General features: G+C 33.7%; 1 protein-coding gene across 2 annotated transcripts; it reads right to left on the bottom strand.

The window, feature by feature from the left end:
• Positions 1-8,358: 8,358 nt before the first annotated feature.
• On the bottom strand, positions 8,359-19,711 carry LOC140169575 (neutral phospholipase A2 3-like). Of its 2 annotated transcripts, none has more exons than XM_072192846.1 (5): positions 19,590-19,711; positions 17,946-18,020; positions 11,248-11,398; positions 10,102-10,274; positions 8,359-9,132 (listed from the first exon to the last, which is right to left on the bottom strand). In XM_072192846.1, exons 2-5 carry the CDS (start codon positions 18,004-18,006, stop codon positions 8,924-8,926), a joined length of 594 nt encoding a protein of 197 aa, XP_072048947.1. In that variant the 5' UTR covers positions 18,007-18,020; positions 19,590-19,711; the 3' UTR covers positions 8,359-8,923. The 2 variants fall into 2 exon arrangements, with proteins under 2 accessions (XP_072048947.1, XP_072048942.1); XM_072192841.1 differs by lacking the exon at positions 19,590-19,711 and adding an exon at positions 18,230-18,352.
• Positions 19,712-21,086: the final 1,375 nt, after the last annotated feature.

Here is a 21,086-nt window from a genome sequence, read left to right as displayed (position 1 = left end):
TCAAGAAAGGCATAATTTCCGCACATACTAAATTATTTTATCTTCATTTATTTTGTTCATCTCTTTCGGCTCCAGATCTTCCGCCCATAAATAGTTGGGGCATTTCTACTATCCCTTACAAACGTTGACCAAAGACTTGACCCGTATAACAAGTTTAAATATGAAGATCATGAGAAGCAAATACATTGTATCTACCTGTTTAATATCGATTTTGTTTTTTATATTAACTCATGTGCAATCATTTGCAGAAACAATACTCGTTCATCTACGATGTGGTGCAAGATGAGCTAGACTCCGGTCAAGTGTATGAAAACTTCGTTGCTACTTGAATATCAAAGAAAAAATCCATGGTAACCTTACAACGCAGTGTACTAGAGTATGATATTAGAAGAGAGATTATAACTTGTTATATTTAAGACGTGTTTTGCAAAATCTACATTTCTATGAATACCTGGAATGTAACATACACATGGATATATCATACGGGCAGGTAAAACATGTGTATATTATTTATATATTTGTTTATCAAGCAACCTTCACGAACGTGTTTATCAAGCAATTTATGGAACAGTTATTTGCTATTTTCTTTTTTCTGATACTTATTGTTGTTAAAACAAATCTGTTGTTAAACCTGACTGAAAGATGTTAAACTAGTACCAAACACCTTATTTATTTCTTATTGGGCTCAAATACGTAGGTTAACTATGTCACTTTATTTACCACTTTTGAGGCCATTTTAATCTACATAAGGGTGTATGTTACAAGATTTTTAAAAAGAGAGGAATGACAATATTAATACATTTGAATACGCGGATTCAGGGTTTCTCTATACAGTTCGGAGGTTAATCCATTTCCTTTGTTGTGCAATACGCCTATTGCATTGTGGGAAGGAATTTCGGCACAAATTGACTTCCGGTAGAGAAACTCTAAATCCACGTATTCATCGTAAGTGCAGTTTTCATCTTTTTAGAGGAGATGCAATTTGTATGTTTTACAAAATGTAAAACTATTTGAATCAGTATAATATTTCAGTAGGCATAAATTGTGCTTCTAATAATTCTTTGTAGGATTTCTTATTTAATAATTTCCAAAATCTAATAGCAAATAAAATATCGTAAGTGCAGTTGAAGCAGTTCGTTTTTCTGTTGCCTCCAAGACTAACATAGCAGGCACTTCCGATAATTATGCATATAAAGTAATTTATGTTTTTCACTGTAATGCTGTAAGTCTTGCAACTAATAAAGAATACTATCGACTACCAGACTACCGTAAGTGCTAGTTGCGTTAGCATTATAGAATGCATTGTAAGCTAATTTCTTTTTTCAGTGCAAGACTATCGTAGTCTTACACTGCAAGACTATTGTAAAGACTATTGTAAATGTCACCGGCAACAACAAAACTATAGTGCTTAAGGGGGCAGACAGAATCACTCAAAGTGGGAAATTTTAGATAGTGTTTTGTATTGTAAGTAATGATGATAAGTAAATACACCACATTTCGCCATAATACATTCTAGAAACGCTTGCTGTTAGAATAAGAAAAATTTTAATGCTAATTTATTGCACATTCTAGGGAAGCGTGGTTACCTTTTTTAAAATAACCGAGTGAGAGGGTTTTCAAGATAATATTTTTCCTGTCAAAACTGAAGCATCCTCTGTATAAAAGAAAATATGAATATTAACTGCACATCATATATAACGATTCGTGATACCCAATTGTGGGACATTTGATGTCGTTTAAGAAGCAGAGAATTTTATTTCAATTTTATATACGCCAAAATATTTTTTAATTGAGCAAGAATAAGGATAGAAAAAACGTTGAAAATCCTATGTGAATATTACATTAGACCAAAGATTACTGTTTCGTTTTTATGGTAATCTAATCTTTTATTTCCTGAAAAAACATTTTGGGTCTAATGTCGAATATTCACATACTTGATCAAAACATCGAACGTGTATACAAGAAAATGATAGGTTTTCCTCTATAGTATTTTACTGACTATGGAAATGTACTGAGACACAAGCACGTGTCAAAATCGATATAATGTATTGTCCATATAGACGCCCAGTTATCATGTTTATCGTTGGATTTTTTTTGTATAAAACACGCAGTTAACAATAATTGAGCGCTAATAATACACATAAATGTTTTTAGGCAAATAAAATTCCAAAATATGGTACGTTTTCTGCCTTTGCTTGTCACGTGGTAGGCCTATGTTGAAGTTGCGATTATATCTTCAAATAAGTTTCAAATGAATTCCAACAAGACAAGTGGTCTAAGGCGCTGGGTTCATAGTGTATCCAAAGCAGTCCGCCGCCGTGAGTTCGAACCCCGCCTCCGCCAAACTTTAATGAAGTAAAATTAAAATTACTTTAAAAAAATTGTCATATTGGGGAAATGTGACTGGCAGAATTTATGTATGGCGTGGAGTGGTGTGATAAGTAAATAAAGGTACAGACCATTTGACATGTGACGTCAATACCCAGTATGCGCGCGAATTATGATAATTTCCATTGTTCTTTGTCCTCCACTGTGCGTACGCATCGTAGTTTGCTCAGGGCACGTATAGTTTAAATCGTCGCCCACCACATTTCATATAGTACAAGAAAGTCTTTGAACAGTGTAGCGGTTCGTTCAAGCATATCGATAGACCAGTCCCGCGCCTTTTTTGATAAACAATGATGTCAAGTGGTCTATACATTTTCAGCAAGTAAATGATGCAAGGAATCCCACTCGCACAACAGACCGCGAAGATTCGTGTGACTGGTACCAAGGTTCAGCTGATAGTTGATAATGTTGTAATGTTGTAATGTTGATAAAACAGTGTTCATAGCATGAAATTCATGAATTGGTGAATCTGTCATCTATGATTATGCATCATGAAATTGTATATAAACTTTATTTATATTTGAACTTCCAAAGCAAACTATTAAAGATACATGTTTCCAGAGCTTTTTCGGTGAAAAGTTACCACATTGATCTACACTATTTTATTTTAATATTTCTCTCGCTTTGATAATGCTGTTTGGAAAGACTAACTTTTCTTATGTGACTTTTGAACTTGAACTTGATCATTTTAATTTGAGCATTTGAACTTAAATCTTTCAAAGCAAAACAGTGCACATAGCATGAAATTCATGTATGAATTGGTGAATCTGTCACCTATGATTATCTCACAAATAGATCGTAATTTGTTTCTTTTAATTATCACAATTCATCTCGTTTAAATACTTGTTGTGGAGTTCCCGAAGGCTCAATCATTGGGCCTTTACTGTTTATTTTATATATTAATGATTTGGTTTACACTGGGAAAAACTCTGATTTCATCTTATTTGCCGATGATACTAATATTTTGTTCTCTCATAATGATTTGAAGCATCTTATTGATAATGTTTATTTTGATCTTGCAAATATTTCCTCCTAGATCAAGGCGAATAAATTATCTCTTAATGTAAATAAAAGTAATTATATGATTTTTAAAAACAGGTATAGTAATCGTACTTATCCAGACCTACAGATCGTCATTGACAATAATATTATTTTACGAGTTTCCAGTACAAAGTTTCTTGGTCTTACCATGGATGAATGGTGAAATGGAACCAGCACACTCGTCATGTGGCAAATCTTGTTGTAAATATTCTGGTATCCTTTTCAGATTAAAGCACTTTTTACATGTAAATATTTTAATTTCTTTATATAAAACCTTAGTTCTTCTACATATTCGATATTGTAATATAAGTTGGGCTGATCTTAATAATTGCGTTTTAGATTCAATTTATCGTAAACAAAAGCGTATTATGCGATTATGTACAAATTCTCATTTCTTTGAACACTCGCCTCCTTTATTTGCCAGGCTTAATTCACTCACTGTTTATGACATTCATAAATCATCCAAAGCTGTTTTTATGTATAAGTATAGGAATAATTTATTGCCGGTTAACTTTACTGATTATTTTGTCACAGTCAATTCACTCCATAATTATGGGACAAGGTCTGCTGCTTCGTATCGTCCACATAATCTTTGATCTTGCAAGAAATACAATCAGAAGGCAGGGTCCTATTTTATGGAATGATATACCAGCCTCTATTCGTAACTCAGTTTCTATTAAAATATTTAAATCTATGTATAAACAAAATTTACTCTCAAATTATCATTAGGCTACCAAACTTATCTCAAGTTATATTTTCCTATGTAGTTATATACTCGTATACATTATGTAGACTCCTCTTCCGGACCTCCTAAATTGTTTTCGATCAGAGCATTTCACATCGTGCAGCCAACCGGTTTTCAGCTCGTTTCTCCTGTTTTTTTGCCTTGCTTGATGGTCCGGGAGCTGGGTTCCTTTAAACCTTTTATCATATGCCTTGAGTGCCAGCATATATGTCTGTCTCACCTGTCTTGGCATGTCTTGTCCTCACATCACTGGTGTCTCTGTCTTTGCAGTTATGTGCATTGAGTTCGCAACATCTTGACATCGTCTTGTTCTGCGGTTTGTCATTCATTACTCGAAACCTTTATATTAATGTTTATTGTAGTACCTACTTGAGTTTACTCACCGTGAGCAATTTGCGGATCAAACGATATAATCCGGTAAAGAATCAATGCACTCAAGCACACTAATTTGTAAGGCTATTGTTGTCAAGTATTATAAGCCGGTTGCGAGAAATGCAGGAGTTGGGCCGATCAAGCCGATGAACGGGTGACTGAACATGGCTTTTCATCGAGCAAACGCACATTTTGTTAGTACATATTGCAACAGTATTTAATTTCTCAGCATATGTGCATCGGCGTGGGTCTGCGGCTTAGGGTCCGGGCACGCCGAAGTGTTCATCGGCGAGATTGAGCACCCAGGCCTTATTTATTTATTCATTCAAAGGGGTAGTCACAGTTCCTTCGAGTCTTGCTCTGTTATGGCCAACCTTCCATCTTATTGATAAATTTAATGAACTGTATATTGATTATGTCATGGAAAATAAAATCTGAATCTGAATCTGAATCTGAATCTGAACAGATTTCTGCAAAAATTTGATTTTCAATATAATTTTTATCGGTCCACCATAACAACTTACCCTAAACATCCAAATTGACGAAAATAGCATAATTATTTGTGTTTTAAAAACACACAACTAGTAACGGCTTTCTCAAATGTTTCTTCGTTTTAAGAATATAGGTCCAAAAGGATTAAATTTGATTTTTTTTATTCAACTCTCACTTACAATATGTTTGCAATTCTGCTGACGATTTTGTACTCAGTTTTGTATTTCGTATGTGATAGCAATCTTTATTCACAACTCTCGTTGCTTAATCCAAAAGAACGCGCTGCTAGATTCGCCAATTCTATTGGTCGCCTTCACAACGCGTTGCTATTAGTCGTTCCCGTATAACCCGTATATGAATGAGCACAAAACGGGTATGTAATGTTAAAGTATCGATAACATCGCCCTCTGGAGTTGGTCGTTTTTTTTAAACCGTTATTTGCTTGCTGTTCGTCAATGTGTTGAAATCTCGACGTCTTGAACTAATAAGAATACATTAGGCAGGGGTGCCGTATTTAGCGTTAGCTTTGGATATATAATTTTGTTTATATTTCACCCGGGTGAAGCTTTTTTCACATAGCCAAAATATTACCTGTTCACACAAAAGCTGTGGTTTTATACTTATAACGTATCGTAAAGTATATAAAGATCCCAGCAAACACAAAACGTTTTCGACATCATTCGCAAAAGGTTGTAAAAGGTTGTCAGAAAACGTTTAAATGTCGGGTTATATAAAGGGTACATTATTGGTATAAAATCATTTTCTGATAATCTACTGCTCAGCAAACAAAAATGTTTTACAAAATACTTTTAAATGTCGGGTTATACAAAGGGTATATAAACGTTTTAATAACATTCCAAAAACATTTTGGAAAACTTGATACAAAACATTCTAAACATAATGTTATTTTGGGGTTGAACAAATATTTTGCGAAAAATGTTTGCCCAAAATATTTGCAATAACGTTTTTAGAACGTTTTCCTGACCTTTATACGATAACCCGACATTTAAATGTTATTTAAACGTTTTGAAAAAACATTTTAAGAACATTTCTGTTTTTGCTGGGTGCAAATATTTTAACATTATGTTATATAAGTGTTGACAAAATATTTGGCAAAAAATGTTTGCAAACATAGTTTACAATAACATTTTTGAAAACATTTTAAAAATATTGTTGCAGTGTGTTTTCATACAAAACGTTTTAAAACGTTTTTATGACCTTTATATAACCCTACATTTTAATGTTATTAAAACGTTTTTATGTAAACCAAAAGCCAAAATATAACTTATTAAAAACGTTTTTAAAACGTTTTTGTGTTTGCTGGGATATTAACACTTTTTTTGTATATAACTACTCAGGATGTTACCAGGATGTAACAGCTTTGCAAATGATGTTGATGTAAACATCTCAAAAAAGTAATTACCCCCTTTAATATAATGGCCATTATTCAACTACGGGCTATTGTTTTACAAATCTGTAAATTGCGTTTGAAGCAGAATTTATTTCTGCACATTTTGACACCTGATTTGTAATTAATTGACTAAATATTGACTTCATAGCGCACAATTAAGGGGGTACTACACCCCTGCCCAATTTTGTGCCTATTTTTGCATTTTTCTCAAAATTTATAGCGCATTGGTGACAAGTAATATATGTATATTATAGGGGCAAGGACTACAACTACTGCACTGGAAATTTTATTTCAGCACAGACAACAGTTGTGGAGTTACAGTCACAAATGAGGGAAAACCAATATTTGATCAATAAATCAATAACTACTTGCCTTGAGTTGCTTAATTTTCAGTGCAGTAGTTGTAGTCTTTGCCCCTATAATATACATATCTTACCTGTCACCAATGCGCTATAAGATGTGTAATGCAATAGCCCGTTGTTTTAGTAATGGCCATTATTTTGAGATGTTTAAATTGTGATTAACAGAATGATTGTATGCCTGTAGTAAATGTGATTATTACGCTGTAATGTAATGTGAATTTATTATTGTATATGTCATCAACCCAATCTATTCGTACGACATTGTATACTCGATTGTTGTTTACAATTGGATTAACATAATTCAAATGATAATCAGTACATTGAATTGTGCATTTGTTTGTCAGTTTTTTATTGCTTGTTTATTCAAAACTGACGTCTATCAACGTACAATGAATACTTTTTGCGCTATTTGTTTTAAATTATGTGAAAATTAACGAGAAAATTGCGAATTCCTTATCGGTTTAACAATACATTTCCAATACCTGACGATGACTGACATAGCTATTTTACTCAATAAAATATAAAAAACTATAAAAAAATCCCTACCTCTACTTATAAAAACGATAGAAAAAAACAAGACTACTATTATAGCAGCTAAATTCTTTTATACGCTGGCGAAGTTACGTAATTAATCGGATTAACAACCATAGCAATAGGTACAAACACTTTTGAATATACCGCGCTGCACTACAAGCAGGTTGCACTCATCACCTGTCTTCAATCATATAATAGATTGAATACAATACCGCTCTTTTCAAAGAGACTTATGTTACAGGTGCAAGTGATTAGCATTTCTTTGACATCTATGGTTGAATGCAGAGGTACCTCATGAACGTAGTAGTGCAGCGCGATATAATCAAAAATTGTTTGTACCTATTGCTATTATTACGTAACTTCGCCAGCGTATACACCTGTTATCGCATTTAAGGTAATACTTTCTTCCAGCCAGAGAATTGCGCAGTTATTAGTATTTAAAATTAAAACGTATACACTCACGAGGCCCCATTGGAATTATACCACGTATATCTTAGAAAGTTCTTTAACAACACTGTTTACATTTAAAAATATTCATTAGCCAAAGATCAATATCTGGCATGTTTATGTAATGCAACATGTGACACGTCACGGTCCTTTATCGTGTATACTAACCATTTCTGAAGTTTGTTCTCTTGTACACAATTGGCGAAAATTACTTGGTTTTTGTTATTGCGCGAGTCAATGAAGTTCAATTCACGCTCGCGTACATACACATAAGCTACGTATTAAGTATTACGCAACTCGCAACTAAGGTAAGTGTTGCGCCCAACTGCGTGCATGCCACTCTATATCAATACACTATGTTATGAGTCTCATTTTTGTCACCGATTTTAAGCCGAACAAACTTTACCCATAGCGTTTATTGCTTCCATAATCAAGACCCTGGGATTAACAACTACATGACGCTTAACGTTTTCAGCAATTCGTCTGTAGTTCTTTGTTCCTGATATGAACAAGTTACCCGTTTGTCATCAGACATCAGATGACCTTGCTGAAGTTCAGACCAGTTGGTAACATGGTGCTAGAAATATTATCGGCCATAGTTTGGTTGAATGAAATTGTTACCGCCTTTTTATCAAACATGTTGCTCAATATGGCTAAGGGTCTATAGCCTAATGCAAGCACAGCATTACGTTCAATTGTTGGCAGAAGCTAAAGCGTACTTTAACCATAACTTCAACGAAATCATTCAATAAATGTCCCCTTCGTAGCTAGGTTTTGAGATTCGCTTGGGTATTCTTGCGATATAATAAAATCGACCTTATTTCCACATAATGACGAATACAGGATTACTATAAACTGCCCCTATACATGATATAACCTGTGAATATAGGAACGTAATTAGCCGAGCGCGGGCAGCGACAAAGACAATGAATAAGGTCGGTAACGTGGCCATGAACAGTCATTGTAATACAAAAGAGCCGGTTTATAGTTCTGTGTTTCGTCAGTGGGCGGTTATCACGACGGTTAATGTATGCTTTAATACTGACAAACAAACAAACTTGCATAATGTTGCTGAAATTAAGGTTTGTGCTGTGCAGTCGTGTTGCTTTTCATGCATTTATCGCAAGAACATTAGTTCATCGGTAGACCTCGTAAGTTTTTAGGACCACATCGTCGCTTGTTAACAATCTGTGATGTATCTACATACTTAGTATCGTATGTTTTCCTATTCCTTGCGAAGCACTGAGCTGCTATACGGTCACATTCACACAGTTTGAAGGCACACTGTAACTGTTTGCCCATCACCATCCGTCTGAAATATGAGTACTGATTTGGTCTTTCTGTGTAAAGAGTAGTAGAGAAAAAACATGTATCATTAATGGGGTACACATGCAATCGGAAATATCAGAAATAGAAATGAAGAAGCTTATTAGCTGGCTATGTTACTTTATTTAGATTTTTCCTCATTTAAGCAATTCGCTTACAGTAAAGTTAGAGATAAACAAACTAAATTTAGTTCGCCTTTGACGTCAGCTGTCAATCAAACTCGGATATAATATATATTTTTTACGATTGATAGTGATGATTGAAATTTCTGGCAAAGCGTGCCCTGTATAGATTTTATCTTCAATCATAGCGTCAAATGTTAGTTCTTAGTAATCTTCAAATTTAAGTAAAGTAATGTCAAAAATGCCTAAAAGTTGTTTTTTCCTTGTAAAAGTACCGACATGATTCGCTATTTTCTGCAATTCTTTTTCTGAGAAGAAGGCACCAAATGAATACCGACCCCTACTATACGCGCTACTAACCAATCACGTGCCGCGTGGAATTTGATTGCCCAGGCGGCGAAAGCTGGGGAAGGGGCGAGCAGGGTACACCTCCTACAATTTTGCAGAGCCCTCCCCCTAAAAATCATAATAGAAAGGAATCAAGCTATAATTGCCCTGTGTATCTTCATTTTTAGCACGAAAAACAGTGTGTTTTGGCGCCAAATAGTAAAATCGGAAAATGTTGCGTTCTCTGCGTGCAATGACCCATCAAATATCAAAACACACCTTCATTTGGGCTACCCCCTAAATTTGTATGCTTCCGCCGTCACTGTTTGATTGACAGGAGCGTCAGACCAGAACTATTTTTTATCTCTGATTTACATGTTTTGTTATGTCAGAGAACTTGTGTGTCTTTGTAAGGGATAGTAATAATGCCCCCCCCCCCCCCAAACTATTTTGAACTGACTCCCATTTCCGTGCACAATTTTCAATCACTTTCTTAAGAACATAATTGGCAACAAGTTATTTTGTTGTACTTACTGCAGGACATTTTGACTTTGGATGGCGTTGCGCAGTAATCTACAGTGAATTCGTATGTCTGTGCGTAGATAGTCGGTACTTCAACTCCAAACATGGAGAAAATCTTGTCGTTCTTTGGGCAGCTACCACCGTGCTTTGTTTTGGAGTAACATCGGTCGTGTTGCTGACAGCATCTAATGTCGGAAAAAAATGAAGAAAATATTATTGAAGTTAAAGTAAATACACAAAACGGATACCGAGCATAGTACCTCATTTGTCTGCCAAACTGGTTATAGCGAATGACTGCTTTGTGTGAAAACCTGTTTTAAGTTTTATTTTTATTTTACAATATTCATTTAAATACGAATTGATTTCAAAATATATGTATAGGTTAATGAATTAGAGGAATTTTTTGTTTTTACTATCCTCTACCGTGTGATAGACGACAGGCAGATCCAATATCTTGAGTAGTGGATGCCTAGCGCCTGGAAAGGTTTTTTAGGGGGAAGTGTTAGCTTTCGATTGATATAAAAAATTCTGCTTGGACGAAGGGAACACTTGAAGTTTTGACAAAAACCAATCAAACAGGCCAATTTTTCGGCTAGAAGCTCCACAGCTCTTACATTGCTGTGCACTCAACCGCATAGTGCAATCAAAGACTGTGTGGAGACAATTCACTGCTTGTTGTTCTCTGCTTGGAAGCTTTTGGACGAAAATGTGTGCTCAGGTGTATCGAAGTGGAAACTGCGCATGATGGTTTATAAGATAATCGTTTTTGTATATAAACCTTTCCATAATTATTTAAATCACCAAGAAAACAAAACAAATACTTTGTATACTCTTGCGAAATGTTTGCATTGAAATATGCAATATTTAAATTTTTTTGATTAGGTTGAACTTATCCCTATGGGCGAACTTGCCCCAGCATGGGACAAGTTCGCTACTTTGCAAAAAAATGTCTGGTCTATCCTGTAGCTTTTGTAAGGCCTATAGTTCTGAGATTGTGATCGTATATAGCCAAGTCATAGGGCTTTCACATGGGCTTAAATCAGTTCCTCTCTAACCTTAAAATGGACATCTAACCCGCAGTTGCAGTCATGCGTTCTTATCATTCTGTGCCATATGCGGGAGTTCCTAAACCTCCAACCAACACCCATAACCTCTTACCTGTCTGTGGCATCTACAGGTTTTCCTGAGCCTCCGAACCCACAGTAGCATCCATACGCAGTGTAGTCAGTCCATGATCCACCAGTAGCACATTCAATCAGGGTGCCGAATTCAAGAATTGAACGCTTCGATCTGCTTGGACTTAATTCAGCTGTAAAAAATGAAAGGAATGAAAGTCGATGTTTATACGAGTCACAAAATATGATGTGTTAACTCTTTTTTTATGACAGTAAACATGGCAAAAGCGTCGCTAAAGTGCAACGGTTCCAATTCTATTTTAGAATGGGCCTACTATAGTTTATGATGTATCTGAGACTGACAACTGGGGTTTTGTTTCATAAATGGCATTGGCGCCGGGTGTGCCACAGTTTGTTGTACCTTTTCAGCGATTTTGTTATATCGAATGGGCAAAAGTGACCTTATGTTGAAAATTGGTAGCAAAAACAGCAAAAAGTAGGTATAGAAAGTCATCATCCAAAAGTCTGCGTGGCACATTCCCCTGGCGATTTGACATTACTGCTATTTTATCTAACTTGATTGTAACAATATAACGTTGACAAAAAATTTAGTTTTTCTTAACAATGTGGTAACGTCACTGAAATTTAAAACTATACAAGTATTGGTCAATGTGAATAGGGTTGGGGCTACTATATTGTTATGAATTCGGCAGAGTGACGAATCGAGCATTTTGAGCAAATTGAGTTATTGTATGCTTGTGATTATGTTTCAGGTGACCTTTCATTTCCACAAAAAAAATAACGATAAATCTTACTTCCCGAAGTAGTTATTGAAATTTTGATTTGGGCTAAAGGTGCGATTAATTAATTTGATCAAAAGACGAATCGTATACTTAGCTGTACAAAAACAGGTTGATCTATTGTATAGTATAGCTGAAGCTCCGAATTTCTTATATTACATGCATGTCCTATACTGTTGATACCAATGTGTAGCTGTTGGTATCTTCTATCCAGTGATACCAAAATAAGTACGAAAATTCCCCCACACGATATTGCTATGGCGTAATTATGTCAGAGCGCCGTCGCTAATAATTGTTATTTCTACTCTAAAATCCTTCATTTAACCAAAGTTTTCACTAAATATTACGGGGATGACTACTCATAACTTTTATACCAAGTTTAGAATCTATAGCCTGAGGACAATCGGTACATTTTAAATAAAAGCCCCAAATCAAGGATGAGTGCTATAGTTTCCACGTAGTTCAATGCATATTTGTCCCCGCATACAACTATTCGCGCAGCGGTGAACACTCTTTGGATTTCGCATAAAGCCGAATAGTTGTAAATACCTGTTTTGAGGAATATATCGATTGTTTCAGAACATGCAAGTATTGTAAATAGTTGGTGCGCATTCACTATAATATGCATTTCAAATGAGTGCTCACGAATGTTCTCAATTTTTAGAAGGACCAATGAAATGGTACTAAGATTTTCAAACGCCATTTACTCAGACATGCAAGAACAACAATTGTGCGTATTCGGAGTATTGAAGTAATCCTGTGTGTAATTGTGTTCATTTTTATGGAGAGGATTTTAAGATATGACCTTGTGGTAAATTATACGTTTCTATTTGAGGCCAGTTTATAAAGGGTTTATAAAGGCTATAGAACGATTTTATAACATTCAAAAACATTTTTGACATTTTATGTGTTGACAAAGTGTTTGCAAAAAAAATATTTAGTTTGTAATAATATTTTGACAATTTTTCAAACTTAAAACTGACAAAATACGTTTGCTTGTTGGGATGGTGTCTACTCCCACTGAATACTTTATCGATAACTTTTATGCTCATTGGTATGAAAGTGTTGTTCAAGGTGTCAAGAAAGTCTTTAGACCTCATAAGAAAGAAAGTGGATTTCATCATGTCAAAAATTATATAAATCTTCAGAAGCCGGCCGGCTTAAAGCTAAGATATATATATTTGGATGCTTCATAATATCACACTCTTGTACGCGTGATTTGGAAATATATGACCCAATGTATATTTACTTCAATACATATCAACACGTGACATACATTTCATGCGCTATCAATGGAACATAAAATGCCAGAACATAACTCAGATATCATCGATATTCCGTTATTATATGCATCGTCTCATATGAACTTTGTAATCGCTATGTGAACCGGAAAAGCCAATACGCTGGAGTGTTTAGAACGGGAAACGTTTAATTTAGTTTGGCAGCAATTAAGTATTGTACTAATTCAGGCACTTAAATTAGCCTCGTATATCAAGTTGAAGATAAAGATATCCATAAGCCAAACCAGTTCAACTAATCTAATGCTAAGAATTTAATAATATTTATAGACGTAAGGTGTTAATAATTGCACATTTAATAAGAGATTTCGCTGTATATCAGTGTTGTATTAACTAATTATTTATTTATTTATTTATTTAATTAATTAATTTATTTACTTATTTATTTATCAATTTATCAATTTATTTATTTATTTATCTATTTATTTATTTATTTATTTATTTATCAATTTATCAATTTATTTATTTATTTATTTATTTATTTATTTATTTATTTATTTATTTATTTTTATTATTATTTTAGTAACCATCAAATCAAGGAAAATAATTCACCAGGTGTTTATTTATTTATTTATTTATTTATTTATTTATTTATTTATCAATTTATCAATTTATTTATTTATTTATTTATTTATCTATATATATATTTATTTATTTATTTATTTATCAATTTATCAATTTATTTATTTATTTATTTATTTATTTATTTATTTATTTATTTATTTATTTATTTATTTTTATTATTATTTTAGTAACCATCAAATCAAGGAAAATAATTCACCAGGTGTTTATTTATTTATTTGTTTATTTATTTATTTATTTATTTATTTATTTATTTATTTATTATTTATTTTTATATTATCATTATTTTATAATTACCCTCGAATCAGGGAAAATAATTCTTTGACTGCGAGGCTTTAATTATTGGCATCCAGGTGTTTCGATTTTCCCAAATGCAGACCATAACGAGATCGCCTTTGATGTAAAAAAAAATGGACCTTGACCCCTAAATGGACCTTTTGCGCTTTTTCCTAAACTTGGACTTTTTTCAGGTACATTTTTTTTTAATTTTTCGAAAACAAATAGTAGTTTGGGAGTATTATGGTTCGCGTAATGGGTCTCACTGATTGTTTTTGCCCTATAAAATCCATTCATGTAGCACCTTTCAAGAAAAAAATGTTTTATACCAATTATCATTTGTCCAAGGTAGGATAAAAAGTTATATTCTTAACCAATTTACAACATTGCCATGATTTCCCCCAATCCAATTGTTCGGGTCAATATCATGATATTCAGCTGTATTTTATGCTTTTAAGATTTCAGCTCTGTAAAATTGACAACTTAAAATAAAATAGTGCATTAATCAAACAGGAAATCATTAAGGAGAAGATAGGCTGTAAAATGATTTTATCTTATAATTATTTTCTTATTTAGTGACATAATGTTTTGAACTTATAATATGTATCTCATCACTCACAGATTAGAGATTGAAAATCCTGCTGAGCATTATACTGAATGGCGTTTTCTAAAATGCGTTGAAAATTTTTGATTTTGAGGGGAAAATGTAGTTTAAAAAAAATAATGAACAAAGATATATTTTTCTAATATATGGAATATTGCCCAACAAGAACTTGACTAATAAAAGTATTTCTTCTTTTGTCTGAATTCCTTCTTTTATAAAGAATAACATAGCAACCGTTGCTATTAAGAGATGAATTACAGGGTGTCCCAGAAAAAATTACCGAGTGAATACAATTGAACGTAAGTCGAGAATTAGATATCAGAATCAAAATATTTAAAATGTAGCGCATAGCCAATGTTATTTTGCATCACATAAGAAAATTTGATTTGATTCATTTGACTGGTTGTGAGGAAATTAACGATAACATAATGCGCACATCATTGCAGTTCATTCCAAGTTTGGTCAACAGGCGCTTTTCTCATACTCGCTCACCGCTTCCTAAGGTTTGTGTACCTCATTAAATTTAGTCCATATTATCTATTTATAATCCGACGGTGTTATGTTATTCATGCTTTCACTGAAGATGAATAATGGTTTGTCCGAGAAAACTGATTTTTTGAATTGGAAGCTTTCCAACTTTAATTCTGTAGGTTCTGCAAAATATGTTATATTTTAACTTTCCAAATAACATTTAAGCTTAGAATGACAATGATCAAGCGCTTACAGCTTTACGTGTGATTTTTTATACCATGCAACATTAATCATTGTTAATGTTGAAGTTTTAAACTTTGCATTGCAATTTCTTGGAAATATTCCAAAAACATTAATGTGTGTGAGAAATTTTTAAGCCAACTGGAATTCTTTATGCAATAATTCTTCATGCAACATTTATCATGTTTATATCAACATTCGCTACTTGCACGGTTCCGCCATTATGCACTATGTGCGGGGAGAGCCTCGAACTGGCAGCATACATGAAAGGAAGAATTATGTAACCTTACACAGAACGTTATGACTAGTTCAATTCCCATTCATGTATGCTGCCAGTTCGAGGCTCTCCCGCACATAGTGCATAATGGCGGAACCGTGCAAGTAGCGAATTAACGAAAAAAGAAAATATATTTACTAGTACCGAGCATCATCTTACAAGCAAGCTTTCATTTTCGATATGCAAGTTTTCAAATTTAAACAAAACCTAATTAAATGTTTTGCAAGAAACAGATTGTTTAAAAAGAATGAAAAGGATTTCACAGAACAAAATATGAAGCCCGTTGACAGTTAGCCACTAGTGCACATTGTGTTTAAGGTTAGTAACTGTTTTAAACTGTTGAGATTTGGTAGTTCACATCATCTTGCGAATGGTAGTGAGTATTGGCAAAAATTGCATTGATCATTTCAAATTCAAATTCAAATTTCAAATTCAAATAACACAGATATACTTTTATAGGTCCTGTTGTTCTTGAGTTATGTTGTAACGAGGCCTGAAACAACAACACTTTTGTAAAACGTACATAACGCATTAACAACTATAAATAAAGCAAGTTTTTAAAGTATATGATTTATAGAATGAACTTGTTGAAGTGTTATTTTTCAATAATATATTGATTTAGACAATGAAAATCGATTTTTTTGGTTGTTTCGATCAACTTTCCTTCAAACTAAAGTAATGGAGGCATGCGTTATGTAATCGCTCATTTCTTTGCAATTAGTCAACCGATTCCAATAAAATTAGCGTATAAGATGCCGAATAAGATTGGCTACACGCTGATGTTTAGATTTTTGGAGTTTGATGTCTATTTCTCGACTTGCGATCAAATGTATTCGCCCGGTATTTTTTACTGGTACACTCTGTATGGTAGTAGTTTTATGAAAATATATATTGCCCACTTTTTTGTGTTCAAAATAATTTACTATGCAGGCATTTTTGGGGGCAATGGCAAGTTGAGCTTCATCATGTTAACCTTTGGGCAAAATAATTTCCTGGGCAAATATCCACCCAGTTTTCTGTTATTTACTTCTCTGAATTACAATGGAAATATGTGTAGGCCCTACATGTTATGGGCTGTACGAAAAACAAAAATACTGATCGAATGGAACCACTTAGTGTATACGCGTATTCGAAACTCTTTTACTCACAGGGAGTCAATTTAAATTGACCTCTTTTTAACTCCTTTAAACTCCATATAGGTTGAGTCTTAGTAATACAACTTCTAATGTCAACTCATTGAAATGACATAATACGGTTTTTACCACTTAACAATATCGCTTAAAATAAAGTATGTGTCACTTATTCGCAAAAACAGTGCACGGGGAAGGAAGGGGTTACCAAGAGACGTTTTGATATATATACTTATAAAAAAACGGAGTTTTGTTTTGATGATTCAGAAAGCTAATCCAGTTGATTTCTAATTAATCCACTGTTTCGTTGTTAAATGTAATGACTATTATGGTTACGAAGACTGGTTATGACTTTATTTATATAGCTCAATTCTCTTAAAATAGGCCATATGTCATGTTTGTAAAACACGGAGTAAATTAATAAAAGCTTTGTTTTTATATTTACTAAAGACATGAACCATTGTTTATGGTAATGTTTACCTTAAATATGTTTTTTGTTTAGCCTACTTGTGTTTTTAAGAAAATGTATATAAATTTTGTAGTATTCTCGTAATCATGGTAATTGCGATAAGAAGTCAGTCTCCCATAGGGCTCCGCGGTAAACGGTCAAGATATGTAGTAATATGACCATTTTGACTATTTGATGATTTTTGATTGGGGGGGGGTGATGTTATGTCATTATTTCATTAACATGTTTAGAAAACCTCACAGTTATTACTGATATTATTATAAGACAGAAATTGCATAATTATGAGGCATGTATAAATGGCTTTAATATAGGCCCATACATAGGCCTACTGGTGTTTTATTTCTTAGGGGCAAAAGTCCAGACAGTCATGGGGAGAAGTGTGTGCTTTAGGAAAGGGATAAGGATCCAAAGTGTTTGCCAGAAAATACTTTCATAGGTCACAATCTACCGCTAGGCCCTTCATATTACTCATCAGAACATGTTAAAGGTTTAACTCCATAACTTGGCATGAAAATGGACTACCTTTCAAACCGGTCTTTTGGTGTGAACGGAAACCAGACAGACGTACATCTTAATAAATGGAATCAGACTTACCCGCATACGATGCGTGAAGAGCGCACAGCAATGCTGTTGTTACATACACAGGCAATTTCATACTGGACGTTCAAACTGTTAACAAAAAGGATTACATAAACAATTAATTAATAATATAAAAATTATATATGTAATATGAAAAAAGATATATTTATATTATTAGAAAAATATAACTAGAGAAAATAATAATCTTTGTACACATAAAAAATAATAACAATAAAGTATTATTTAATAAATGTTGCCAATGTTAAACAAAATCATCTTAGCATCAAAGACTAACTTACCTTCATTAAGTCGACTAACAATCTTTAAGAAAGTATACTAATCTTACAACGACAAACCAAACACCTTCTCTCTCCCTCTTAATTCGAAAAGAACAACTTTCAGAGTTTAACCTGCTTTAAAAGAGGAAGATAGCGGAAACCACCGTACGTGGGCTGAGTGCTTCTTGGGAGAGTTTCACGTCACTATTTTGAGTCATAGACGCTGTGAATTCAGTTTTGAAGTGAAACTTATGCCACTTATAGGCCTACATGTAAGTTTGTTTTCAACATCTCTACTTATCGAACTTGCACAAAATGATGATTTTTATTAAATCAGTTAATCGATTAATCAGTTAATACTTGACATTGTCAAAAAATAATGATATGTGTGAAATCGTAAAATTTGATGATATTATTTTTCCTTATTTTATTATTTAGCAGACATAATTTTCAAACTGTTGCAGCGTCTGAGGGTTAGTTACATACCCTATTCCATCCGTGATTGACGTAACGCAGGATGTCTGGCAACCGGCTTTTACATAATTCAAATTTGACATTATATTCAACTATTTTCACATTTCCTTATGTATGTAGGGTTGTTTCTATTTTTAAACATGTCATTTAATTTTATTTCATTAGGTTATTTTTACGTCCACAATCGTGTGTAGTGCGGGCTGTAATGTGCCACTATGGCACTAATATTAATTTATAATAGGCCTACATTTCGGATACCATTTACAGGTGGACATTAAACAGGGCTACAACACTTCGTGCATATATCTTAATTAGTTTGAAATTATAAATACTGGATTGAAATCCGTGTAATGGCGTCAATATATTGAATAAGTTTGATCAGCTTTCAAAAAAGTGTGTATCATAATAATTGTATGCTTTTAAGCAAGTGCTTAACTTTATTTCATTCTCAAACAATCGTATAATTTTGCAATCGTACACTTTTAGAAAAAAGTTCGACTTTTAGGGTTCGAACCTTTTAGTCCTGTAAACGGAACGTTCTCCCAAAATTGTTCTAAACGGACCCAAAAAAGGTTTTATCAGCTTTGTTGAAGAATTTTTGAAATGGTTCTTTGTCAAGGAACCATTTTAAAGGGTTCTTTACAGAATCCCAAAAGCTGACAAAGCACGTGTCAAGAGAATGGTTCTTTCTAGAACTATCTTGGGAGAGGGCTCCACATACAGGACAAAAAAGGTTCGAAGTCGAACCTTTTTTCGTACTAAGAGTGAGAGGGCTCCACATACAGGACAAAAAAAGGTTCGAAGTCGAACCTTTTTTCGTACTAAGAGTGTATATGACATAATTTATACTGCAATTAGAAATAATAAAAAATAACTAAATACAAAAATTTAAGTTATATTACCTTACCTTAGTCGTTGACTTCAAACTATAGGTTTAAAGGAGACGTCAAGCCTCTGTCCGAGTGGTGTGTTCCTATTGCTATATTAATCACAATAATCTAACTTAGCTAAGTCAAGCCTATAATAACATCGTCATGGGTCCATGCAAGACACGTCACGGTGACCGAACCCACGTGTCCCGGATGTCAGATTTAATGACAATGTCCGCCAAAATAAAAACACTAACGTTACCAAGGAAACCAGAGAGCATATTATTTCATAACCGTGTTATGATGTGATCATTTTATCTCAAGTTTGTCATGGTGACGGTTCTATATTCAGCTGGGTGTTTTTTATTATCAATATTATTTTTATTATTATTTCTTATTTTTATTTCATGATACAGATTGCCTTTGGCATGCATGCGTAAAGAGCGCTTAAAGATCTTCAATCTCACTCTATAAAACATAATTTCAAGTTTTTGTCAATCTCGTCACTGTGCTCATAAAAGCTTACAAAAAAACCAGTGAAGGGCCAAAATTGTATTAACATAATGCAATTATATTGATTTTAACAGTCATGTTATCTGAACTGAATGCAGTTGGAAATGATCAATTAGGCGTACCTTTAAAGAGAGGGCCTGTACAGTCACATTATTTTGATACACAAACGTAGGGCTAACCATGTGATCGATATATTGATAGATTAAAAATAACTTTGATTTAAAGAAAACTGTGTTCGACTCGGAAACTTTAATTTTAATTTTATTTATCTATCTATTTATTTATTTTACAAATTCAAAGTATAGACCTCTGAAAAAGGTAACCGTTACTATAGTTTCACAGCATACCCTCGCTTACGATCATTGGGTATACCAATCACTAGAGGGATAATTTGTCATGGTTTAACTCAACACAAATGCATATACATGTATATGCATTCTGTGGTGTCAAAATCAGGGCAAACCTAGCCATTCCAGCACAGTCTCTACTCCAAAAGTAGTAGAAAGCAGGCGGCGGATGACATGATCGAGCCGGCAACCCGTGAAACCGCCCGGCCGTATGGCATTTTCCATATACTCGGTTAGTTTTGTGGGGTTCATTATCGAACCCCAACGGTTTTAGCTTGTATTTATACTATTTATCAACATAGGCCTATTTGTTTGTGATATTTCAAGCGTTTTAAAATTTCAAAAAAATCCCATTCAATTACACAGTTGACGATGAAAATTTACTGAATTTAGGGACTGCACGTCATACACCACCTGGTAGAAAGTGCTCAACCACTATAAATAGTGGAGGCGTAATATAACAAGTATTATTTTTCAGGTGACTAACTTTGGAATTAAACTTGCTCAAACCCATAACAGGTGAGCGTAGAAACAAATTCAAAGTATAGACCTCTGGAAAAGGTAACCGTTACTACTAGTTTCACAGCATACCCTCACTTACGATCATTGGGTATACCGATCATCAGACGGATAATTGTCCTGATTTTGACACCACAGAATGTATATACATGCATA

This window comes from Amphiura filiformis, chromosome 1, assembly GCF_039555335.1.
Source record: "Amphiura filiformis chromosome 1, Afil_fr2py, whole genome shotgun sequence".
Taxonomy (NCBI): Eukaryota; Metazoa; Echinodermata; class Ophiuroidea; order Amphilepidida; family Amphiuridae; genus Amphiura; species Amphiura filiformis.
The sequence above is the reverse complement of the archived record's forward strand: the minus strand, read 5'-3'. Positions and strand labels throughout refer to the sequence as shown.

Excerpts from the sequence above, each read along its gene's own strand:
- LOC140169575 (XM_072192846.1), bottom strand. The coding sequence starts at position 18,006 with ATGAAATTGCCTGTGTATGTAACAACAGCATTGCTGTGCGCTCTTCAC. Across the intron at positions 11,399-17,945 it reads TCTTCACGCATCGTATGCGG|CTGAATTAAGTCCAAGCAGA; the intron begins GTAAGTCTGATT and ends CATTTTTTACAG. Across the intron at positions 9,133-10,101 it reads CAAAGTCAAAATGTCCTGCA|AAAGACCAAATCAGTACTCA; the intron begins GTAAGTACAACA and ends CTCTTTACACAG.